Source organism: Notechis scutatus, chromosome 1, assembly GCF_049901735.1.
Source record: "Notechis scutatus isolate UNSWTSFEM ecotype Mainland chromosome 1, rNotScu1.2, whole genome shotgun sequence".
NCBI lineage: Eukaryota > Metazoa > Chordata > Lepidosauria > Squamata > Elapidae > Notechis > Notechis scutatus.
The window spans coordinates 43,151,807-43,179,106 of record NC_142009.1 but is presented as its reverse complement, the minus strand read 5'-3'; the positions used below and the strand labels follow the sequence as shown (position 1 = coordinate 43,179,106).

The 27,300-nt window shown below is 38.9% G+C and overlaps 1 protein-coding gene across 4 annotated transcripts in view; it reads right to left on the bottom strand.

Annotated features, from left to right (window-relative positions):
• The window catches only part of LOC113420273 (phosphofurin acidic cluster sorting protein 2-like), a 158,458-nt gene that overhangs the window by 36,808 nt on the left and 94,350 nt on the right, over positions 1-27,300 (bottom strand). For all 4 annotated transcript variants that reach the window (XM_087962455.1, XM_087962459.1, XM_087962437.1 and 1 more), the window contains exon 2: positions 17,013-17,100. In XM_087962455.1, the coding sequence (XP_087818581.1) occupies positions 17,013-17,100 (88 nt within the window). The remainder of the gene's footprint in view (positions 1-17,012; positions 17,101-27,300) is intronic.

Here is a 27,300-nt window from a genome sequence, read left to right as displayed (position 1 = left end):
GAATATGTGCGGCTCAGGATTGAAATGAGAGGTGCTCGGTGCTCTATGAGGTTGGTTGGTTTCTAGTCACTGATGATGTTACCTAGATTGGGTAATGAAACGTCTGCAACAACCAAGCTCAGAAAGCACCAAGGATCTCTCCTCTTAGATATTGCTGCTTCAACTTAAGCCTCCTGGAGAATCCTAGGATACTCTCCCCAGTCCCAGCATGTGAGGCAGTTAAGAATCCCACAGTCCGTGGTCTTACTGGCAAGTACGAAGAAACGAAAGATGATAAAAATGAAATAAATCCTACACTGCTACCTCCTGGTCTTCACAGTGTTACAACAGCTCCATCTGACAAATTACTACTATATTTTTTAAAAAGGAAAGAAGATGGAAAATTCCCTGTTCAGCATTAAGTTATCGCTGGCAAAAACATTCTATGGCAAGGAGATAAAAGTAAAGTGCTGTTAAAACCAGTTAGCATGTTAAAGAAATCTCTCACAGAAAACTGCAAAAGAGAGGATGAGATAAAAGGTGATAGATCTGCTAATAATATAAAGCAACTTCATTGCAAAGAGATACCAGGTTCCATTAATATCCAGGACAAGATATATCAGATATCCTAAAGCTTAAATAATTGCATATATTTCAAAGTAAAATTACTGTTATAAAATATTACCAGCTAGACCTTTATATTTATCTTTCCCAATGTAAAGCTCTCTCTGTTATTCCCGGATCCCTCATACAGATGATCTCTGATGATTTTAGTCAAATACAGTAATTTCTGAAACTGTTCTTTTCAGCCTTGGTTCTAAACTTGTCCTTTTTTGTCGATGTCTCTCGCCTCTCCTCTTACTGGCATTTGGATTATAAAATGATAAAATATTTCCTCTCCTCAAAGGGGAGCTGTGAAGACCTTGTGGCAATGGTGTGTTTCAAATATTTTTACCACCAGTTCGGTGGGTGTGGCTTGGTGGGTGCGCTTTGCGCGTGCGCATACATTTTGCACCCGTGCGTGCGCCACACTTTGCGCAGGTGCAGAGGCGTTTTGAGTCCTGTACTCTACTCTCCCTGATGCTTCAGCAACTGCCGCAAAGCTGCTCTTCAAAAGCAGGACATAAAGGTTAGTATGGGAATCTGGGTGGGTGGGTGCGCCCAACACAGAGCGTCGGAGAGAACTGGTTCGGTCTCCGCTGCTCATCACCACTACCGGCTCGGCAGAACCAGGGCAAACCGATAGATTATCACCACTGCCTTGTGGGCTACATGCAGAGAGCATAATCTCTCTAGCCTGAGGTCGAGATCAGGGGTGGGATTCTACCAGTTCGCACCTATTCACTAGAACCGGATGTTAACATTCTAAGCAGTTCGGAGAACCAGTTGTTAGAAGAAATTACTGGCCTAATCCTATAAGGAAAGCAGGAAGGAAACATTCTGGTGTTGCTTATAGAAACTGCCTCTCCGTTAACCCTTATTACATTCTTGGCAGGACTAGACTTCCTGTCTCAGGAACATCTCTGGAGTTTTTTTTCCCTCCTTTGCTGGTACTTTGCTTGTGTGGAGTGACCATTCAAAGTTACAATGGCACTGAAAAAAGTGACCTGACCATTTTTCACACTTACGACTGTTGCAGCATCCCCACAGTCATGAGAGGCCAGGCAAGGAGATGCATGCCTCGATGTGAGTGATATTGAGTTGGCCACGCCAGCCAATAACATGACCACCAAGCTCTCCACGCAGTCACATGACCACCAAGCCACACCCACCACCTAAGCCACGCCCACAGAACCAGTTGTTAAAAAATTTGAATCCCATCCCTGGTCGAGATGTATATTCAGAATGTTTGGAGCCTGCACTACACACAGCTGATAGCCTGGAGCACTGTGTGAAAGGGGAAACCCTCAACAAAATGTCATATTTCCTGAGCTTAATTCTAGTTAGACTAAACTATTTTGATAAAATATGTCTGTAGCAAATCCAGGTTATAAATAATGTCCCATTGCCTCTATTAAACCACAAGCCTCAGCTTCTCCAAAATTTTACAAAATTTATAGAATAAGCTAAGCAGAAATATAGTTTTTAAACTATGGTATTAGCAGCATACCACTGATATTGACATTGTGCATAATCCAGATCAAAGCTAAGCCAAAAGGAAAAAAAGGGGAAATGATGGATATTCACTTCAAGACTAATTTGGGATGGGCCAGAATGAACTAACAGGCGTAACACGCAACAATGCTGAACCAGATAAACAGACGAAATAGCTTGCCAGAAAACATGAGTGAGAAGTGTGTCTGGCAAGCAAGAAAGTGCTGAAAGAAAGAAGAGTTTTATCTGCTACTACAAGGCCTACACTAGTGTATGGCTGCATATCTTGTAAGTTAACAGGAAATTTCTGGCCGAGGTGTTAGTTAGATCAAGATCTAGAAAGGATGTATTTAAAAGTCAATCTATTAAAAAGCTGCTGAGCAGCCTCACACAATCAATCATTCTTCTCTCTCAGCTCTCTGTTTGCATAGGGAAGACTGATAAACTATTTCAAAGACTGCTTCCAAGCAGAAATGAGGGGGATATGTGAATATTTGATACCTTGATAATCCTTGTGGTGTGTGGGTATTTAGGTACTATAGAACTTAGTCTCTTGAAGATAGATGTTTCATGATGCACATTTCTGAACATGGATCCTTTGGTCTTCGTTTCTAAGAATTATTAAGTTAGTGCCAAATCCAGTGTCTTAGTTACTTTGCCACTAAAGAAGGCCCAATTATGAAACTCTATTCCTCAATGACTTAATCAATTATAGATTCCTTTGACAGGAAAAAAGTGACTATTGTGTTATTTTAAATAATTTACCATTACTTACGTCCTAAGGAAGGAAACTAGTTGTTTCTAGGAAAAGGAACAGTCCTTCCTGGCTGTAGGGTTGAGTAAGCAACCATTAAAGTAGTCCTAGTAAAATGCAGGAAATAATAAGCATGTAGACAGGGGTCATTGAACCAAGTTCTGGCTGGAGGTTTTGCCAGTAACTGGGAGAGTAACATTTTGGGAACAGTTACTGAAGCTATTAGTGAGGTATTCAAGAGAAAAAAAAATAGCATGTTTTATCTTCTAAGAACATCATCCTGGAGCTTTGCTGGTTGAGGAATTCTGGGAGTTGAAGTCCACAAGTCTTAAAGTGGCCAAGGTTGGAGACCCGTCCTGGAGGACTGGATGTCCATCATTACTCCTTGTTGTGGGTTTTGTCTCAATTTTCCATGATTCCATGACCACATAGCTTTAACAATCAACTTCAGACCTTCAGAGTGATTCTAGGTTTCATAAACATTATCTCTCTCTCTCTCTCTGCCCCACTTAAACAAATACAAAAAGGTTTTGTAAATATAGATATAAAAAAAAGTAAGCTATTCCAGAAAACATACATTAAAAAATTATTAACAAAAAACAGCACTTCAGCCGGGCTCACAGCTTGAACCACTGCCAGTAAGTGAGGGACAACATGGCAAGGACACAATGTTTTCCTTCATAAAAGCAATCAGTGGCGTAGTCTAACTTCCAGAGGGAGGTTCTCTACCAACATCAATGAAAGCTGTTATTTGCAAACAGCTTTTAGGAAAAAATAATGTAAAGAATATTTGGTTTTCTTTATGTTGACTGCACTGTATTTCAGGAAGAAAATGAGCATTAATCTAACTGAAAGGTCCCATTATGTTTTGGTAGCAATAAACTTCTAACAGACTTGTCACAGATCTAAGAGTCTTGATAAGTGATTACTTTTATTTTTATCCTGACACCTGCAGAGAAGAAGAATCCAGCTTCAGGAAGCAATTTGTCACCCCAGATTTAGCACTGATAAAAGTAAAAAATAGCCTGCTGGCTGTCATTATAAATATGGATTATTTATCCTCTTAAAAATGTGACAAAACACACACACACAGAGAGAGAGGGAGGGAGGAAGGAAGAAGGAGAGAGAGGGAGAGAGAGAGAGAGACAGAGAATGAGATCCAATAAGATACTATCTATGCCTCAGTTTCTCAATTTTTAATATTTGATTCCTTACTTCTCTCAATTTTATTCTCAAAATATATGTGATTTCCTGCAAATACTGTACATCAAAATATTAAGATCACAATCTGGATTAATGAAATTCCTGGTAGAATTAATGCCAGAATAAGTTAGATAACAGTTATTAAAAATATTACAGTACAAATAAACATGATTTGATCTATAACAAAAAGATTGAACCACCATAATCCCAGGGAGTATTTTACTAGTTTGTCCATTCCTCAGACAACTGTGTAAACATAGACATTTCATGTGTTGGTTTTCAGTAATGAAGGACTTGTTCTTAAAAAGGAAAATGCAACATTCTTTTTTTCTATTTTTTTATTTTATTCGAAAGAAAGTTAAAATGCAAATCTCAAAAAAAGTAAAAAAACAAAAATAAAAAAAACAAAAAATACAAAACAATCAAGAAAAAAGGGTATTGAAAAGAAATAAAATACATATTACCGTATTTATCGGCGTATAACACACACAGGCGTATAACACGCATCTTCATTTTAAGAGGGAAATTTCAGGAAAAAAAATTAAATTTCTAAATAAAAACTTTGAAGCAAAATAAGGGTAGCTCAGAACTTTTTTTTTATTAATATTATTACCACTTATAAGGTAAATCAGTGGTCCCCAACCTTTTTGTACCAGGGACCGGTTTCAAGCAGAAAATTTTTGCAAGGACTGGGGGGAAGAGAAGAGAAGGAGGCTTCGCTCTCTCGCTGCTCCACCATCCAAGGAAGAAACTGCTTCAAAGAAGCGGGGGCTTTTCCTGTCGCCGCAGCTATTCCGAGCGCCCGTTTCACCCCCACTCCCACCCGCGCGCGCTTCAATCCACAGTGTCCCATTCTGCCTGCCTGCCTGCCTGCCTTAGTTTCTGGTTGTTTGGGAGCAGCTTCGGCTGAGAATAATAACTATTCGCCTCTTTTACTCAGCCGAAGCTGTTCGATTCAACCATTAACGGGCAGGCAGGCAGGCAGAACGGAGCACTGCGGGCGGGCGGGCGGACGGGGTGGGGTGGGAGAAAGCGGGCGCTTCAGGGAAGCTGCGGTGACAGGAAAGCCCCGCTTCTTTGAAGCAGTTTCTTCCTGTGCTGGTGGAGGAGCGAGAGAGTGACTGAGAAGCTGACCCAGAGAGAAGGACAGGCTTCGGTTGCTTCCTCCCTCCCCTTCTTTCATTTGTGTCCTTGATCCCGATCCCAGCAGCATTCACCGAAGGTGAAGAAAGCCGCCATTTTTTAAAAAAAATTCTTTGCGGCCCAGTAGAGAGTGCTCCACGGCCCGGTGCGGTCCGCGGCCCGGTGGTTGAGGACCCCTGAGGTAAATAATGCAAAATAATGCCCTCTGCTCGCACCGCCCGGCCTCCGCTCGCACCGCCCGGCCTCCGCTGGCTTCTTAACATTATATCGGCGTATAACACGCATACATCATTTGCCCCCTATTTTCAGGGGGAAAAAGTGCGTGTTATACGCCCGATAAATACTGTACATATGTTTTGTCCCTAATTGAATACTGATTAACACATTATTACAATATTGGTTCCCACCTCTTGTGAAACAAGTCCAAAAAAATTTAAACTAGTAAATCTATTTGCAAATTATTCACCTATTTTATATACAGTATGTTAATGATGAAATAGTTAACAGGAAGAATAATAATAAAAAAGGCAAGGTTAAGGTTTCAAAACTCTGTTAACAAACTGTTATTATAATCCACTCATAGAAACTTTGCCACTGTATCTATTTATCCTAAATCACCCCAAAAGTTAAGCATAATCAAATAACCATGGTCTTAATACCATCTCTAATTAATTGTTGTCTAATTAAATATAATTAATTCAGTCTCCATGGTGTCTCTATCTTCCCAACAAAATCCATATTCTATATGGGCCCTCAGTCTCTTAAGACAAAAACATTTCTCACTTTCCCATTCGGTCAGGTTTCTAGTATTGTAAAGAAATGCAGGCTTGAATTTCAAAGAGACCCATAAGATCAGCTCAGTTAGTCCTGTGGGTACTGTGGAGTCCCCATTTCATGTATTCATAACTATGTATATACTTATACCTATTATCTTGTAAGAGATTGACAAATCAAAATAAATAAATAAAATAAATAAATATATTTTTGGTCTGCAACTTTCATATCAGAGTCCTTTTGTGAATCTAACTTATCCAAAACGATATGCCTTTGCATATTTTCCATAGTCATTATAATCCCATCAAACTTTTTTAAAAAACCTTTCAGCAAAAAGTTGCATGCTATCAAAAAGTCTCTTCATAGATTTCAACCACCTTTTTTGGTCTGTAACCTGATACATTGTTACTCTGGGAAACTTGATCAGGAAACATAGAACAGTGAAGCAGAAGGAAACGGGAAAGATATTTTTTGGACACTTTATTTGGATCCAAATAAAAATACAAAAGAAATAAGCAAAAGAAATAAATATTTTGCAAATACAAAAAATACAAAAATCATGCAGTGAGAGCTCATAATAATAATAATGTAAATTAAATGAAAGCACTTCAACATCCCAAAAGATGAAATGTGACAAGGAGGGTTATTCAGCTTTGTTCGGGTATTTTCTCACGTCATTATAGTTGTGCTTTTAAAGTTGTAGCAACATTTTGGCAGAATCTCATCTGCCATCATCAGGTTTCTGTATTGTGTTCGTCTGTGAGTCAGACTTTTACAGTTGTTTCAGTTTTAAATTTGGGGCTAGCCTACTGCTGTGCCAGAATGGTTTTGGTAGTTTTCAAAGGGAAAGAAAAAGAAAAAACAACTAGAGTCCAACAGAGTTACATAAATTAGCATTCAACTAGCTGGTCAACTTTTAAAGATAAAAAGCAAAGTAAAAGAATAAATTCAAAAGTGAAAGTTAAAAACCAGGCTCGCTTAGAAAACAAAATTGCTGACAGGAAGGTGGATTTGCTCAATGACTTTCTGACTGCTCCCAGAGGGAAGTGGAATCTTCAAGGCTCCCCTTCCCTGGTGGGTCCACAGCTATCCAAAAGTCACTTTGGGTCATTCCTAAGTGTTCCCTTACAATTCCAGGGAGCAGCACTGCCAGCAAATCAGCTTTGGCAGCAAAAACAGCAGATCGTCAGCAAGAAAAATAAAAGAGACTGGAAAATGTAACATACTGAAGCATCACTTTATAACTGACTTCAGCAATATTGGAATAGAAAGGGGGGGGGAAAGTGACAGCCAATCTAACTGTATGAAGATAATTATTTGGGATTAATTGGGAATAATTATTAATTATTTCCATTAATAATCATAAAGTCACATCTAATCATTCAAAAAGATCAGTCTGTGAATGCATAAAAACTGTATATAACCATTAATTTGGCCTTGCCAAACATCAATAGAAAGGCTGAAATTAATACCTTGCCAAAATAATTAGTGTGCTTACAGAAGAAGTTTTTCAATATAAGAAATTTCCCATGAAGATTACAATTCTGTTGAAATTTCTGTTAAGAAAAGGAGTAACCAACTGCCAATCTATCATTTGTGCAGTTTCTTGATTTTTCAGTTAAATGCTTCTCAATATAACTTTTTTTTCTTTCATTTAATCATGTCCAATTTTTGCAGACTGCCTGGAGAAGTCCCTGCAGTTTTCTTGGAGAGGGATAATTTGCCATTGCTTCTTTTTTAGGGCTGAAAGAAAGTGATTGGCACAAGGTCACCCAGCTGGTCAAGGCAGGAGTAAGTAGAATTCATGGTCTACTGATTTCTAGCCTGATGCCTTACCCATTACATCGAATAAATTGGCTTTCAGTATAATATACACATATTAAACAATAAAGATCTAACTCCAAGGCATCTAACACTGATCCGATCAAAAGTCAAATTTGCAAATTCTTAGCTTAAAACATGTTTCAAATCAAAAATCAAAAGCAATGTATTTATAGCATTCATAATTCTAATTATGTCAGAATCAAAGCCAGTGCTTCCCAGGAGTGATTTTTAAAAAACTTTTAGAGGTAAAGGACAGATTTGCTATAAACCTAAAAACCTCATTACAAACCACCAGAGATGTTAAAAAGCATCATCTAGACCTGGCTGGACAATTCTGAGAGTTGAAGTTCACAAGTCTTAAAGCTGCCAAATTTGGGGACCCCTGATTTAAGTAGAAAGAGGTTCCAGCTGAAAATATATCATGAATAGCATAGAGATGCATGGTAGCTTTCTTTCTTTCTTTCTTTCTTTCTTTCTTTCTTTCTTTCTTTCTTTCTTTCTTTCTTTCTTTCTTTCTTTCTTTCTTTCTCTTAAAAGTAAGAAGAAAAAGAGACGGAGGGATGGGAAAAAGAAAGAAAGAAAGGGAGGGAAGGGAGAAAGAGGGAAGGGAAAGGATTGTGAATGAGATATGGATGGATGGATGAACGGAGGGAGGAAGGGAGGGAAAGAAAAAGGAGAGGAAGGAAGGACCACAAATCCTGGCACTAGACGCAGCTTCAGAGGGTGCTTTGAAACAGCACAGCAATCCGGGGCTGGAAGGGACCTCAGAGGTCATCTAGTCCAACCCCGCTCCAAGAGCATTGTTAAAGTGAGTTTCTATCTTTTGACCCAGCCAGTCACGTGACTGCCAAGCCATGCCCAGCCAGTAAGCCATGCCCTGCCAGTCACGTGACCAAGCCACGCCCAGCCAGCAAGCCATACCCAGCCAGTCACATGACCACCAAGCCACGTCCATAAATTAGGCCACGCCCACAGAACCAGTTGTTAAGACATTTGAATCTCATCCCTGAGTCCATCCCAACCGCTGCAATGCGCTTTATGTGTGATTATGCTTGAAAAGTATCCAGAAATTGTAACTGGCCAGGCTGCTGACAAGTTCAAGGAGTAGAAACCATTAAAGCCTATTTTGACAGCTCTATGCTTACTATCAGTTGCCTTTCAGCCACAGTTTAAGAAGCTGGTGTTGATTTAAACACCAAGCAGCTTAAGATCGCCTGTCTTGCTATGAAACTGTTTGGTTACTTGGATGAGCAGGAAAGGTCTTCTTAATTCAAAGATGCCCCATTGCCAGAAACTTGACTATGAAGTATATGCGAAAAGGCTGCCTTCTATGTAGTACCCAGCTATGATGTGTGCCCTAAGGATATACATATAGCTCTCATTTTCTCAGTAATAAGAAAATATTTCCTATACATAAATTATAAGGGTTTTTTTAATGTTGGTTTTTAAGTTGAATGAATCCATTATGTTTCATATTCTTGTATTTTAAGCTTTGGAATATTGAAATAAAGAGAAAGGCAGGGTATAAATTCAATAAAAAAGGAAGGAAAGAAGGAATTCAGCTTTCTTGCAATGAGGGGGAAAAGCCAAAGAAGATAGCAGAAGCCAAGACTAGTCCAGGCTCATTTACCGTTTCCACAGCAAACAATGCTTCCTGGCATGAATAATTATAGAGGCCTTAGAACAAAAACAATTGTTAATTCAATTTGTGGGAGATTATTTAGGTGTTATAACCAGCTATTAAAAGGATGAGATAATAACACCCAGGAAATAAAGAAAGAACTTTAAAAAGGTGAGGGAAGCAGGAAATTAACAAGAGCTACTTTGCTTAACATGTGTATCTAATTCATGTTGAGAAACCAGACATTGACCGTGTTATGTAACAGGACTCATGTGAAAACACTGATGTTCCAAATGCTGATTCACCCAATCAGATCAAACATGTAATGTTGCACACTGCAAGACCTCACATACACATTTCTTACAAGTCGGCACGACCATAGCTCTGAAAATAATCTGAAATATTTCTGTAAGTCTAGATCAGAGGTCTCCAAACTTGGCAATTTTAAGACTTGTGGACTTCAACTTCCAGAATTCTCCAGCCAGCATAGCTGGCTGGAGAATTCTGGGAGTTAAAGTCCACAAGTCTTAAAGTTGCCAAATTTGGGGACCCCTGACCTAGAACATTCCCAAGGCAGTAATCAATACTGTATTAGCTCCAAATGTTCTTTTGGCTAAACACTGAATCCAGGCATACTGGATAGCTGGGTGCTCCCAGGAGGCTGCCGGAAGGCCTCTTAGGCCCAAAACGGGGCCTAGCAAGCCTCCCTCCTGGGAACAAAAACGGGGCATGGGAGTGCAGCGCCAGACCCCCCCCCTCCCCCAGCCATTTTCGGCCTAGCAAGCTTCCTGGGAGCAACAACGGGGTGAGGAGTCAGCGTTTTCAGCCTAGCAAGCTTCCCTGGAGCCTCTAGGAGCAAAAGCAGCATGTGTGGGGCGGCGGCACTGGATCCCCCGTACACACGCTGTTTTTGCTCACAGGAGGCTACCCTACACTTATCTGGGAGCCAGACGGGCCTTGTGGGGACTCCTGGGAGGGGAGGGGAGGGGTGGGTGGGGCTAGCTGTTCTTCAGAACTACTGGTTCACCAAACTGGATGTAAAATTAACATCCAGTTCACCCGAACCAGCCTGAACCGGTAGAATCCCACCCCTGGATGGACTGTAACCAAGTGTGGAAAACCGTTAAATCTTTTCTAACGGTTGCTTAGGAAAGACTGCAGTTGGGACACTAAGCATAGTGGGCAAATGTGTTCTTTGCCACATCCACCATCTTCAAGTTTACTGATAGTTAAGAGTTAAAAAAATATATATCCAATTTTCTTTCTCAGAGAATGCAACCCCATTCGGAATAGACTCCACATCCGTCTCAGAGTTCAGCTTCTTCCTTATCAACAGTACCGCTGCCTTGTTGGGGTTTAATTTACTTTTGCTAGAAATTGAGATTTATATACATTTAATAAATGATTGCAATTATAAACTTTTTCTTAGGGTCACAGAATGGAAGAATTGGAAGGGTACCTGGAGATCATTTAGTTCAACTTTTGGCCCATTGCAGGAATCCATTATCAAGTACCCCGATCCCACCAATTCCTGAGCAAATTGCAATGTTGCTGAAAACCAATCTCTGTCATTCAGCCTAGTGTTGAGTTTAAGCTTCAAGGGTACTAATCACTTACTTGAGGTTTGAATTAGGTGTTATCAACACACCAATGGCATGTCTCTCCAAAGCCCCTAATAATCTCCTCTAGCAGTTTGAGCATACATATCAGCTTTGACAATAAGACAGAATCCTGAGGTTCATCATAAAATAATGAATGCTGTCAGCCCTATAAAGTAGACCAGACCAAGAAACAATTTCATATAAATTTTAAATTACTTTCATTGGAAAATCAATTGTGAAACTGAGAAAGCTCATGTTTTGTTTTCTTTTCATCCCTGGAGTCCTGGTACATCTGGATAAAATTGATTTTCTAGGCCTAGAGGGCAAAAATATTGCCCTCTTCCAAGCTTAAGTAAACCCAGACAATCATCCAGGTGTATGTCTTTGTTTTCTGCATTAAACACAAAAACTGTTGCACTCTAGGATGAAAATGCTGAAAGCAATTCACATAAAAACCTGATTATAACTACTGAAAAATTAGACTCCAGGGGCCAAAAGAAAACGAAACAAGAGCCTTCCAAGTTTCACAAGAAAGCCATTGCTTGTTTGAAAGAATGAGAACCCAAGCCGTATAAGGCTATATGTCACACTGGCTTTTTCCTCAGTTGTTCTAATGGGATTTGAGGCGTGGGGGAAACCCTCTATGTTAATAGAAGAGAAGAAATACACAACTACAACAGTTACTTCAGAGATTAGCTGATTTGTTCTGAATTAAAATCTCAAAAATCAATGTAGTAGATAATAAACTGTCTTCTTAGACTGCTCTTTGATTTAAACACTGCTGGTCTACACAATTAAAATATTATATCTGCAGGTGCAGTCTTCCTATTGTTTAAATACCATTTCTCATTCTCAGCATCAACTAAGCCTTCTTAGTTTCTTGAAAACTGCAGAAAATAACACAGAAATGGGGTCACAACTGTGTATTACACAGCTCCTCCCAACATTTTGCCACCTCAGTATTGAGACTTTATTACAATTATGGGATGAGTATGGCTGAGTAACCAGATATAGACCACAAACATCCCCTTGTGGCTCCCCTCCTCCTCCTCCCCCAAGTGGTTTGGTGTAATGGACTATAAAATGACATGAAGAAAAGCTTCAGCCTGGAAAATGATCAAAGTATCTCACCCCAAAGAAGGAATGGGGGCATGGAGGCATTTCAGAAGAGACCATCCCTAGTTCTCTGGAAAGTAAAGGCAAGGGAACATGAGAAATGCTTTCAAACTTATAACCTTACAATAAGGATAGAGCCAGTGTTTATTGTCATGCTTCTTGTCTGGAGTATCTCAAAGGGTTGACACTAGGCTTTTACACACACACACACACACACACACACACACACACACACACACACACACACACACACACACACACCTCTAAATAGTCTTGGCTCAAACCACTTATGAAATGTGGTGCATGTAATGCAATGCAGCCTGTTGTGTTTCATGAACTGATAGGCATTGTGCTACCTGCTGTACAAAGTACAGGTCCTACAGATATAACTACAGTAAGGAATGTCAAGTAATGTAAAATGAGAGGAATCCCAAAGATACTCTTCCCTCTCCCCCAAAGTCTGATTCGTCTTTGGATTTAGTTATCCTTTCTACCACCACCCAATTCGTGAATTGACAACAAATAAACACTCAATAGTACAGGCAACCAACGATAGCTTTTTATATGCGTGCATTTTTAGCCAAGTTTGCTCATTCATGCAATTAAATTTTAAATGCAATAGTTAGTTTTTTTAATAGTCATATTTAGAAATGTTATAATTAAAGGGGAGGTCACAAATGGTGATCACAGGACTCTGGGACAGTGCAATTATCATAAATATATTCCAGTTGCCGAGTGCCTGTTGATCATATGACCATGGAGGTGCTGCAACAGTCAATACTGGTTAGAACTCGTCATAAGTCACTTTTTTCAGTGCTGTTGTAACCTCAAGGGGATGGTTGTAAATCAAAGACTGCCTGTAAGTAAAGCTTCCCAATAATCTATACTATAATAAAGAATTTCTGGGAATGGCACCGGGGTGGGATTCAAATTTCTAACAACCGGTTCTGTGGGCGTGGCTTAGGTGGTGGGCGTGGCTTGGTGGTCATGTGACTGGGTGGCCATGGCTTGGTGGTCATGGTATTGGCTGGGCGTGGCCAACTCAATATCACTCACATTGAGGTGCACATCTCCTCGCTTGGCCTCTCATGACTGTGGGGATGCTGCAACAGTCATAAGTGTGAAAAACGGTCATAACTCACTTTTTTCAATGACATTGCAACTTTCAATAGTCACTCCACAGAACCGAAGTACCAGCAAAGGAGGGGGGAAAAACTCCAGGGACGTTCCTGAGACAGGAAGTCTAGTCCTGCCAAGAATGTAATAAGGCTTAACGGAGAGGCAGTTTCTGTAAGCAATACCAGAATGTTTCCTTCCTGCCTTCCTTACAGGATTAGGCCACTAATTTCTTCTAACAACCAGTTCTCCGAACTGCTTAGAATGTTAACATCCGGTTCTAGCAAATAGGTGCGAACTGGTAGAATCCCACCCCTGAATGGCACCATATTTGCCTCTCAAGTTAGAGGAACCATGTGGACTACAGTTCAGTGCCTCTTGCTGTTGTATAACTTGCACTATGTAGATCACCCCATACGCTTTCAAAAAGCAACTTTAAAAACAGCAGCTTCCATTCTTAATCCTGGATTTAAATCCTAATGGTTGCCTAGAGAGAATGCAAAGCTCTCTCTGCCTCTTCCCCAGCCTGCTTTTAGTGGCATCAGCAGCTTTTCCAACAGCTGAACAGGGCACAGGAAGGGCAATACCTCTTGTGAATATTTTCCCCCAAGGGAACCTAGAGAGCCAAACAAATGGTTTAAATACCTGATCTGGTATAAGGAAAACAATTTTCCAAAGAAAAAGATTACTCTGATTTCTAAAGACATTTTATCTATGTATACATCATAATCCATGGGAACCAGTAAATTCTATCCTCCATTCTCAGCACAAATTATTGGACTAGAAAGGCCCTTTATGAAAATTCATCACTCCTCACCCTAACTCTCTTCAATTTTAGACAAATACATGCCCCTGCTAGTAGTTTTCTAAAAATAATAGCCAAGGAGCCATCTTCTTAGACAAAGGAGTTAGGCGCCTCAAAGCATCCTGCAATTCATATATTGACAACAAATAAACACTCAATCATACAGGCAACCAATGATGGCTTTTTATACGGTGCATGCATTTTTAGCCAAGTTTGCTCATTCATGCAGTTAAATTTTAAATGCAATGGTTACAGTTTTTTAATAGTCATATTTAGATATGTTATAATTAAAAGCCTTTTACAAAAATGGATATATTACAATAGTATTCTTTTTATCCCATTGTGCTTAAGCTATCAATGACTCCTAACCCGCTGCTACCGTAGCAATGGGGTGGTTAGTGGCACAACTGTATTTATACATTATTTTAACGTGCATCAAGTTGTTTTTTTTAACATTTAGAACACAGGTCTCCAAACTTGGCCACTTTAAGACTTGTGGACTTCAACTCCCAGAATTCTGGGACTTGAAGTCCACAAGTCTTAAAGTAGCCAAGTTTGGGGACTCCTGATTTAGAATGTTATGATTCTCAAAGGAAAGAAAAAAGCATATTTTTGGATCTCTCCATAGAAAGTATCCAAAAGAAAACCCCTCAAGAAATCCTGAAGTTTTGGATGCCCCTGACAATATTTTTGAAAATTCTCACGTAATTGGTAAATGTTTTATTTAAAATCATCAACAGTTTAATTTATGGGACAAAATCCTGACAATGTAAGGGTCTCCTAATATACTATTGAGGCAAGTACAAAAGAAGGTGACTGTATTTTGGAGTTGTTGTCAGAAAGACAAGCTCAGTTCTTATGGTCCAGCAAGAAAACCATATACAGGCAGTCCTCAACTTACAACAGTTCATATAGTGATCATTCAAAGTTACAACGGCACTGAAAAAAGTGACTTATGACGATCTTTCACACTTATGAGCATAACCAGCATCCCTATGGTCATGTGATTTACTTTTGGATGCTTGACAACTGATTTGTATTTATGACAGTTGTAATGTCCTGGGGTCATGTGACCATCTTTTGCGACCTTCTGACAAGCAGAGTCAATGGGAATGTCAGATTCACTTAACAACTGTGTTACTAATTTAACAACTGCAGTGATTCGCTTAACAAATGTGACAAGAAAAGTCATAAAATGGGACAAAATTCACTTAACAAATTACTCACTTAGCAATATACATTCTGGGCTCAATTGTGGCTGTAAGTTAAGGTCTACCTGTAGATTGCATTTCAGAATGGACAATCCTAATGGAAGAAACATTTGTAAATCAGGGTTGAACTATGGAGTCCTTGGTGTTCTCTGATCTTAGTCATTTGCTTGCAGACATTTCATGATTCAGTTAGGGAATATCATCAATGCTAGTGGGTGTGGGATTTGCTCCCTGTTTATGTACAGTAGCTTGCTTGCTGGTGCTGGTAGGAGCATGGATTTCTTCTTGATGGTTCCCTGATTAGGGTATTGTTTACTGCTTGATTGTTTGTTTAGTGTTAATTCCTGCTTATCTGGCTGGTGTCTGCTGGAGAGGATGTGTTCTGGTCTTTTTATTTCCTTCTTAGCTTTTTTTTGTCTCTTTTGAATAGTGTATAAATGTGGTTTATCTCAATTTGTCTATTGAGAGCTGATTTGTCTGAATGCCAATCATCCAATAATTTCCTAGCATTTTTTGGTTTTACCTTGATCTAGGATGGTCACAGTTTCACAGCTGAAACTATGGTTGAGTCTGTACATGTGCTGTGAGATTAAGGAGTTTTCATCATGTCTTCTAACTTTCCGCTGTATGTTGTACAGTACATGACTTCTGTTTATTTTTTCTTCTTAGTTACTGGGTCTTTTAGTTTACTTAAAATGTTTGGGAGGGCTTTAGTAGATTTGCATGCTACAGTGATGCTATGTGGTTGTAATAGCTTATTAGTAATTTCTGAGATATTTTTGAAGTATGGCATCCAAAGGATGTATGTATGGATTGAGTGGTCACATATTTTTTTAATGAAGTGGTATGGATATCCACCTTGTTGAAAGATATTTTATAGGTGGTCTAATTCCTTTTACTAGCATTCCAGGCAGTGGTGGGAACCGGTTCGCTAATCGTGTGCTTCACTTCACGCTTCGTCTTGAAGGTAGTCAGCATTTTTGTGTGTTCTGATGTCATGGTTTGGTCCAGTTGTTTCTTGAAATTATCTATGATGTGCTGGTATTTATTTAATCTGAGAATGGAGGTGAGAATGGAGAATCCCAGTCGAAGTTCAGAAACAGATATAGTTTGCACAGATCTGCTTGTTTATATTTCTGTTGTATTTAATAATTAGTGTTATTTGTTAGAAGCCCAAGAAAGAAAACCGGACCACCTCTAATTAAACAAATTGCATAATGGCAAAGTATACTCTTAGAATCCAACTAATCAGGATTATTTCAGTAAACTATGGTTTTAAAAAAACACGATCTAATACAATATGTGATGACCTAGATCATATTTTTACTAGGGAAGGTTGATTATTACTCATGAAGAAAAGGCCTTGGGCCTTTCTCTAGGTTCATATTTAGGACAAAAGCACATGGCCTTTACTAAGATCTTTTCCCCCCCCTTCATATATTTAGCAATTATGTAAAACTATTGGCAAGCTTATAATCTGTTGTGAACATTCCCGTATATAAACATAGTCTCGTTCGTCTGTAATACTACTATTATATAGCAATATATATTTCTACATATCAAATGGCTACCTTTTATAAAGAGCAAGAAGCTTTGCAGAGACAGTAAAGGTGGTTCCTCTCTTCAGAGGCAATGGCAGTTTGTGGAAAAGGCAAATGTGCAACAATAATGAGACGATAACAATGGTACAGTGAAGAAAAGCATCTCTGATCAGGACCCAGTAGGCCTCCCCAAAGATAGGTGAATACAGTACAGAAGATCAGCAGCTTACCTGGATCTTCACAGCAATGAGCACAGAGCTAAGCTCCTTGTCTAGTTCCCGCAGCACGGTCAGCTTTTTCAGGCGAAGGCTGCACAGCCTGTAAGACAGAGAGAATGGGATACATTCAGGCACCACCATCCCAGGGCCCCTGCTGCATGATACTAGACGCTCCGGAGGTAACCCAGGATATGGCTGACCACCGCAGGGACCCGAGTTGCTCCCCTAAGCTCAGGAACTCCTGAATTCATGCAGCAGAAGAAAGCGGATCAGAAAAAGAGGAAAGGAGGAAAATTAATAGAGCTAAAGCAGGATTAAGAAGATTATGCAAAGCAGGAAGTTGCAAAGCACACAGAGGAGAAATCCCTGCCCAAAAGGAAACCAGTGCCAGCTCTTTACAGAGACGCTTCAATGATTGGGGGAATTTCGTTATAATTATTGCAGTATCGTGCTCTTAATGTATACCAAAGGAATTTTTTTCCTTGCTTATTTATTACTTGGATAGTAAACAACGCCCAAATAATACTTAAAGCATAAGTTGCGCAACAGCAGATACTGTAAATACATGAGATTGAGTTAAATCTCTGTACACTCAAATCATCCTATTCAGTGAATCCTATTATTTCCCATTTGATCCCCACTGCCTTGTTTCTGAATCACTTTACTAGCAGAGTACTGTCTGGTGTTTAAACGACCGACCGACCGTTAGTCATTATTCAACCAGGAATTCTAAGGAGAGGAATGGGAAGGAAGGAACACGAATCCCTCTTTCCCAGTCTGTCTGTTTTATGGGACATTAACAGGGGTTGGAAAACACCTTTTTATTATTAATATTAAGTGTTCTAAAAAGCTAGAACCTTGCATTCCATATGCCATGAAGATGAGCACTTCCCCTCTTTTGCATTCAGCAGGAAAACACATCCAATCCACTAAGCAGTCTAGTAAAAAAAAATTCTGGTTACTACTTTTTGTAGTTTTTTTTATTAACAAAGCAGTTCCTTGTGGCCCAGTCCTCTCCTGGTCCACCCACACTGCATGAAGTCAGGAATGAGACATTACAGAGATTGTCAATGTTTTTTTGAGGTTCCAACCCTCACCCAGTCAAATACCAGAAGTAATTCAATAAATTCAGTTCAGATATTTCCAAGAAATGCCTTCAGCATCATTGTTTTGGGAACAAAAATGTAACACCTTTTTCATCTAAAAACACTTCTTTACTTTTAGACCAAAGTTTATGACACGATTTTTTTCCCCAGAAAAAGGATCACATACAACTGATAATTCATCAAAAAGATTTATATGCAGACCTCAGAATGGAGGGTACAATTTGCTATTTTTCTCCCTTTACAAGCCCAGCAGAAACATTTCTGAACATATGCAGTATGCATCATTCATAAAGCTCCCGAAATGCAAACCTTTGTATAAAATTTGGGTCAGCCTTGACTCAATTTTTTCCAGTTGCAGTGGCAGTACATATGTTAACTATTTTCCTGTACTGGCTTTGTGAATCCTCTACCGCTATTAAAAAGAGACTGCTGGAATATGTGAGAGAGGCAGATACTTTAATTGTATATCATAAAAAGCCTAGCTATCTACGCAGATATAACAGCTGACCAAAAAAGGCACGCAAGGTTTTAGAATGCAAATTACTTCAAACTATCCTACATTTTGCTGAGGGGGATCTGGGGCTACTGCTATGGATTACATAGAATTCTTTATCTTTTGGGTCCCCCTGTCTCCCCAACCTGCCACTATGGACCTAAGGCCTGCCACTAGGCTGTATTTGGACTGAGGTGTTAAATACTAGAATCAAACACATGGCCTTAATTCTACTCTGTAGTTGTTCTCAGATGATTTTTTTCCATTATTATTCAACTACACCATGAAGTTCTTCATATAAGAAAGCTGACCGTGTCCTTCTGTCCAAAATATGAAAAATGGAAAGTAAAAGTTTTATCCTGCTGGCTAATTATGCAGCAGAATGGCAACCATTCAGCAAAAACATCTGGTTTTCTATACTAAATTTTCAAGGAAAAGAAATCTTCATTCCTAGGATCTCCTTGATAGAATAGACACTAAATACCTTTTGAATTCTTTAGAGGACATTTACCATTGAAGCATTCCAAGAATTCAGCAGGCTCATTGCTAAAGATGCAGCAACATATTCTGTGCATTTATAATTTCCCAAACATTCACCTTCTAGAGAAAAAAAACCAGCAGGTGGCAACATCTAGCTGAACCATGGCTAATTTCTAAAGCAAAGCAGATTTAGCCCTGTTTAAGGATTGGATGGGGATGTCCATCTACTTCTAGGGATACAGATTAGATTGGAAGATAAGACACTCTGCCCCATACACTCTAAATATTTCTGAAACATGCATGTAGTCATCAGGTCTTGACCTCAACCTGGAGGGTAGCCTTACATTATATAATATCTATGTACTGTCATCAGTGCTACAGAATTTGCTGTAGGTGTTCTTTATGATCTGCAAATAGTGATCTCCCCTATACATATGAGGATATATATCTGATGAGAAATAGCAGCAAATTGTTTTACATGCATCATACCTTTGTCACAGACTATTAAATTTAATTGGTCTGCAACTGACCACAATAAATTAGTCCTGATGCTAGCAACATATCCCTAAAGAGAAAGTTTGATTCCCTATGAAGTCACCAATATTTACAGCTACCTAAATGTACGCAAACACATCTCCGTACATCAGTTCCCAAGTTTCTGCCAGTTCAATTTCCACTGCTTAATATCTGTAGGGGAAAAAAAACAGAAGCCCACAACAATTATCTCTTTGTTGGATTACTATGTTATTTTTATTCAGTCCAGGACAATTTAACTATTAGCATGCATTTTCCCTAACTAAGGGCATCACAGAAAGTAGAAAAGCTAAGACCCCATTTCTATAATTTAAACATGTCATTTTTAGTTCCTCAGAACCATCTATAGCATTTCTATTACAATATTTTTATCCTGGCTCACAAGAAAATTCTGTTCAAGGCACAATTGACAAAAAACATTTAAATAAAAATAAATGCAATGAACCTAAAACAGATGTGTACAACATTTAAAACTGCAGCAGCAAAAGCTACACATTAAAAACAGGAAGAGTTGGCTATATATATTAACGATAATAGTATCTTATCTACAAGATGAAGCACTACCTTATATAATTACATGTTATATAAATATGTAGCTACTTCAAAATTGTATTTCTTCAATGGGTTAATTTTTTCAGATGCTCAACATAAAATTACTGTAATAGTTTTCAACTATTTGTTCTTATACCCATGAGCAACTTTTGCACATATTTTATTTTGTTAAGTCTGATTAGAATGCAATAAAATATGGGCCAACTTCTCTTAATGTTTCCATTGAACATAATTTATTGAAGTCATTTAAATCAAAATTTTAAAAGCTGGCTCACTACATTCATATCATAATAAGCCAGTAGCATTTTGCTTTTATTCATCCAATTGTCAGGGGAAGCAAATAATTTCAGCAGTGAAGTTCAGAAATGCAGTTCAACAGCTTACATATTTGGTTACTTTCTCTTTTCTTTCTTTTTTCTTTGTAGCTATATCTTTATCAAAACTTTTTTACCAATTGTAATATACAATTAACACAGAGTTGCTAATCAAACCTGTTATAGAAGACTTCTTTAATAAATCCTAATATTTTGAGATGCTGGGAGATGTATAAAATCCAAGCTGACATAATCATTCTAATTATACTTATTCAGTTATATGCTGCATAATATTGTATTGGTAATAGAGCATTCCTATTCATGCTTTAATGTTATAGCATGTTATAGAACACTTAAGCTGGCTTCACATATTGTATTAAACAATGGTTTATATAAGTATAATTTGAATCAATCATAATTTGTTCCATTCATACAACTTGCTATGCCAAGAGAAAATAAATAATGTTGGATATGTGAGGACTGCAGGAACCCATTGTAGACACTCTAGTGGTATTGTCGGTCTTATGGATTAAATGAATCTATAAAAATAGATGCCACAATACTTTTAGCAGCCTTTAAATATATCAAATATTTAAATTGTTTTAGCCACTAAAGATATCTCCAGCAACATATTATTACAAACCCTTATTGGCAACGATCTTCATGCAATATAGATCTACATCAGAGTAAAATAAAGAAAAAATGCAAATGCTAACTGATATGAGATATAAAAACCTGCCTTAGACCACTGGTCCATCTCAAAATATTTTAGAGAAAGATCATAAAATACATACTACGGAAAACATTTTGCAGAAAAGTTATAGTATTACAAAACATGCCATAGATTAAACCAAAGGCTGAGCAATGAAATGCACCCAGAAGAAGAGCTAGGAGACCAATGTGGGTAGTGGTGAAGGTGTTAATCTAGGATAGGGGAGATCCAAGTTCAAATCCATCTTCAGAAATAAAAACTCATTGGGAAATTTTGGGCTGATTATTTTCTCTCAGCTCTCAGCTCTACTAAGTAGGATTGTTGTTGTGAAGACAAAATGAAAGGTGGCATCTTGAACTGAAAAAATTAGCAGGACATTTAAAGTGATAACCTTCCTTCAGTGCTGTTGCTTAGCAATTCATATTTAACGCAAGCTACTTTTGATTCTGGCGGCAGTACAAGCATCATAACTATTATTTATTTAGTCTTCTTGTGTGGCTACCTATCTCACAGACATCATATCATAATTTTTCATGCATCCTCAACAAGAAATTTTGCATATTAATATGAAAATGTGATAGTACAAATATAACATCTGAATAATGAAAAATCTAAGTTGGCAACTGACCTGTTATTGACCGCAATAAAAATGTGATAAATTTAAACATCTCTCATCCACATATTATTTACTCTAATCCAGACTTCCTCAATTTGGCTATATTAGACACCGGTTTCCACTACCACCCAATATACCCAGTGGCCATTATCTGACAATCTAACCCAGGGTTTCTCAAGCTTAGCAATCTTAAAACTTCAGCTCCCAGAATTCTGCAGCCAGCATGCTAGCTAGGGAATTCTGAAGTTTACAAATCTTGAAAACACTGATCTAACTGCTTCCACCACCCCACTCCATTGCCCCCGAGGTTTTGTTTAGCTCCAATGGGTATCAAACCAATTTTGATAGCTTGCAATGTCCTCTAGGTGGCACCGGTTTCCTACTTTAGCCATTTCATATCTCATTAAATGGCAGAAAAGAATTGGCAGCCAATAAGAGTCAGCACTTATCAAAATCTGTGCATCTGTGTCTTTCACGGTCCTATCCCTCTCAAAAACACTTTAATTATAACAGACAAGGTATATAACTGGTAAACAATGTGAAACCTGGAAAAAATGTAACAAATTCTATATAAACTCCAGCAGGTCCTGGAAGAGTGAAAAAAAAGTACATTGCTAAGTGACTGCTAAATAGAGCTAAGAATAATCTGGCATTCAAGGTTCTGCACTCAGCCACCTCTCTCCCCACCCTTTTTTACTGCTATACTGTAGCCCTAATTGTGACTGTGCAGAATACCCGCTTCCTGCAATCCAAGCTAACTACTTCCAGAATACTAGAAGTACCTAAATTCTAAGGAACCAGCAGATTTCCTGGCAGTACTCCCAGGACTAGCCATCCTTGAAAACAAGAAAGAAAGAAACAGAGCCACAAGACAAAATCCCCTAAGTAATCAGCCCATCCGGCTTTCTCACCAACTTACTGAATTCCCCTTAGTGGAAATGAACCGAAAGGTTTAAAATAGGCTAACAAGAGAAACCGGCTAAGCTTCTAAGCATCCTTCAAGTTCGACTGAGGCAGTGATAGCTCCAGTTACATTTCCTTAAAGCCAGGTCAGCTTGTGGGGGCATTTCCAAGAACTGAATGGTTTTGCCTGACTCCCAAGATTGCAGTCCTGCCCTTTAGTCCCTGTCCATCACTGGCCTCTGCTTTCCTCCTCCTTCCAAGTTCTTCTGCATATGACTTTCCAAAGGCAAACCAGGAGGAATCCCCAGGGAAAAGGAGGCCTGGGGGGGGGGGGAGTGTGAGAATAAGAGGGAGTGTGAGAGAGGGAGGGAAAGAGATCACAGCAACCACACTGAATGGCAGAACTCAGTGACAAAATTACAAAAAGGAACTCAGAAACTTTTTACCCCATCCCTGAAAAAAGTTTCAGATTTTTATAGGGTGTAGTCTAAAGCAGGGGTCCTCAACCACCGGGCCGCGGACCGGCACCGGGCCGTGGAGCACTCTCTACCGGGCCGCAAAGAATTTTTTTTTAAAAATGGCGGCTTTCTTCACCTTCGGTGAATGCTGCTGGGATCGGGATCAAGGACACAAATGAAAGAAGGGGAGGGAGGAAGCAACCGAAGCCTGTCCTTCTCTCTGGGTCAGCTCTCTCAGTCGCTCTCTCGCTCCTCCACCAGCCCAGGAAGAAACTGCTTCAAAGAGCGGAGGCTTTCCTGTCGCCGCAGCTTCCCGAAGCGCCCGTTTCTCCCCACCCCACCCCGTCCGCCCGCCGCGTCGCCCGCAGTGCTCCGTTCTGCCTGCCTACCTGCCTTCGTTAATGGTTGAATCGAACAGCTTCGCTGAGTAAAAGAGGCGAATAGTTATTATTCTCAGCCGAAGCTGCTCCCAAACAACCAGAAACTCAGGCAGGCAGGCAGAACGGGACACTGTGGATTGAAGCTGCTGGCGGCGGGGTGGGAGTGGGGGTCCCCGGTCCTTGCAAAAATTTTCTGCTTGAAACCGGTCCCTGGTACAAAAAAGGTTGGGGACCACTGGTCTAAAGCCACAAATTAAAGTTAGTCATTAGACGTGAGCGCCCTACAACATCAAAATAAAAGTATGCTTTAGTTATCTCGCCAACGTGTCTTTGGGAATCCATGGAGCAAAATATTAAATAATTGAATCCTCCCGCTCATCTTCCCTCTGCATTTGCCTGGCATTATTCCCAATATGTCCCTGAGGCCTATTTAGAGATTCCATGTTCTTTTTCCTTTCAATCACAACAACTACAACATAAACTTAAGTCAGCACTCCAAATTAATATGTGAACTATGATACACTGTTATATTGAAACCTATCCTTTTCCCAACTTGTAAAATGTACCAAACATATTTATACATTACCAGAAATTGTGCACAAATTTATTTTTACATGAAAGGTGATGCTGGATAAAATTAAATGCAATAGATATGTTAGCTCTAGCTCTTACACCAATTAGAAGCATTTGGTGCTCAGTGAAAATTGGTAGTGGAGAAATTCAGGTTAAAAATTAGCAATGGGCATATGGTAGGTGTGCCTTAGAAAATTAGTTATTAGTCAGGACTATGGCCCTAAAATCCATTATATGGGCTACTCAATAGCATTAATCTAGCTGGCTATTGTGAAAAATGAACGCTGAGTAACGGAGAACTTGAATTTAAGCCTCTTGGGCTGTTCAAATATTCTTAAATGGAGAAAGGACTATATCCAGTTCAAATATCAAATGAGATGTGGTAATCTGTAAGTACATCTCTGATTTAGAGTGTCCCTTAGGCACATTACAGATAAAACGGGTTGGGGGAAAATAACGCAAGGCTTAGAGCAGACCCTAGACTGCTAACCTTTTTTATTTTCACCACTGGAATTTTCTGCTGAGATATGCCAAATCTGTCATCAATCAATCAAAAAAGAGCTGGAAGGACTTCCGGTTTGAGCTTCTTCAGTGACAGACCGAAACCTCGTCTCTGCGTGGTTTCAATCCGTGCTCGCCGCTGGAGCACCCCGAGCCGGCTGGTTTCGGGGTTAAGCCACCCCGTAGAGGTGGTGAAGAAGGGGGAGGCTGCCTGCAGGGTTGAGGAGAGCCACATCTCTCCTCCCCAGCTGGCCATTACGCCCTTTCCCGAAGGCGGTTGTAGCGGTGGTCAGAAATGGCTACCACAAAGAAGAACTTGACCGGAAAAGAATGTGCAGGAGGAAGTTAAGAAGAGAAAGTTTTGGTTGACCGGGTCAAACAGCAAAAGCAACAAATAAGGTACCCTGGAATTGAAACTATTAAAAAAAACAATAACATTGTTCCCTAAGATTTTCAAGCTGCGAAGGAGAGAGAAAAGGGAAAAGATTTGGTTTTTCCCCCCCTCCTTTTCCTATACTGACAGATAAGAGACTTAAGCAAGAAATTGGGAAAAAATCCACTTTGACATTAATAGGCATTTAATGCTGAAAATAAAAAGTCAAAGGGATAATAAAGATTTCTGGATAATCAAAAGCTTTTGAAAACAGGAAAGGAGAGAAAAAGAATAAAAGGGCAGGATCTGGAAGGGAGGAGACTGCCTGGAATTAAAAAGAACTTACAGCAAAATCTCAACAAGACTTCCAAAAAATATATTCTAACTGAAACATCGCAACAAAAACCCCAGGAAGAGAAAGTCGAAAAAGAAATAAGAAGAAACAGCTTGGGACTATTTGGATTACTTGATGATCTCTGGATTTTTGGTTATTGTTTTGAATGACTAAAATCAATCGGGTGGTTGTTTAAAACTTTTTAAAATGGCTCCACTTTTAGAAGAACTGAAAATGGAACTTAAAAAGTACAAAGAAGATGCACAAGAAGGGAGAGGTTCTTTTGGCTTCGTATTTCAGTTTTCGGAAATGGAGATTTGGAATTATGAGAAACAACAAGAAATGCCTGCAGAATAAGAAGATTGCGACAAAGAAGAAGCCATCTTTAATGAACAAGTAATCTTAGATGGGGGGAAAAAAGGAAAGGGGAGAAAGAGAATGGAAAGTTTAAGATTGGGAAAAACAACTCCCACCCCAAAAAAATAGAGTGAAAAATAAGTATAAAATCAGAAAGCAACAGAAGAGGGAAATGCAGAAGAGAGAATTAGAAGTAGAGAGAGAAGGGGGTAAAAAGGGGAGAGAGGAGATGAGAGGGAAGAAAGAAAGGAAAAGAAGTTATGAAGGACAGAAACAAAATATAGAGAAAGGGCCTATTTAGAGATAATGGGTGAAAATCTAATGGAAAAAGGGATTCTGCAAAGGTACATAAGATAGTATTGTTATATTAGAAATAGAAATAATTTTAGAAAATATGAAACAATGTATGATTAAAATGTCTGATAAAATAGCTATCATAATTCAGTGGAATGCTTGTCAATAAATAAATGTAACAAAATGAATATTTAATGATTTATAAAACATATGTGAAGAGAAATAAGGGAAAATTAATTATGGAGATTATATGTGTCTTTAAGGAAGTATGATATTTAATTGAAAAGAAATGTTAAAGATGTTAAAACTTTAATGATTATTAATGATAGAACTGAATTGGAATGGAATGAGGGTTTATAATTACATATATTTATAATCCTTTTTAAAAAAAGAATATAGTGTGTATTATAAGAATGTACCAAGCAGAATTCGATTGGAAGTTATGTATTATGGATTATATTGAAGGTCATAACCTTAAGGTATATATTGAAGTTTAAATAAGAGTTGAATGGATGTAATTAAAAGATATAAAGGTGTCATACTCCAATTAGTAACTACAGGAGAAAATTTGTTTAATGAGAAAAGATAATATGAAATCGAAACAGAACAGACAAATGTATAAATATAATGATTTGAATTGAGATGAGATAATCAAAATAAAATTGAGAAAATTAAAAGAGGGGGAAAACTATGTAGAAAATGTAGAATAGTATAAGATATGGAATAGAACACAAAAAGGAGCATGAAATTGAGTTTTGTGTCTGTATAAAGAAGTTCAACCCGGGACCATGCTATTTTCAAAAAAGATGTTTTACTTGTATTTTCTATGTGTGAAAACCCAAATAAAACTTTATTTTAAAAAAAAGAGCTGGAAGGGACCTTCGAGATCTTCTAGTCCAACCCCCTGCTCAAACGGTAGACCCTATACCATTTCAGACAAGTGACTGTCCTGTCTCTTCTTAAAAATCTCCAGTGAAGAAGCACCCACAACTTCTGATGGCAAGCTGTTCCACTGGTTAATTATTGTCACTTTTAGGAAGTTTCTCCTTAATTCCAGGTTGCTTCTCTGCTTGTTTAGTTGCCACCAATTGTTTCTTGTCCTGCCCTTGGAAAATAAGTTGACCCTCTCCTCTTCGTGGCAACCTCTCAATGCAGAGGATTTGGAAGTCATGTTCAATTGCACACTATTAGATTCATAAGCACAGATATTCCTTCCTTTGGCTCTCCTGTCTCATTGCAATCCCTCCTTATCTGAGAAAATGTGCCCCTGCATGGAACAGAATCCTGTGCTCTGCTCTGGCTGGAACATGGGCGGTGTGA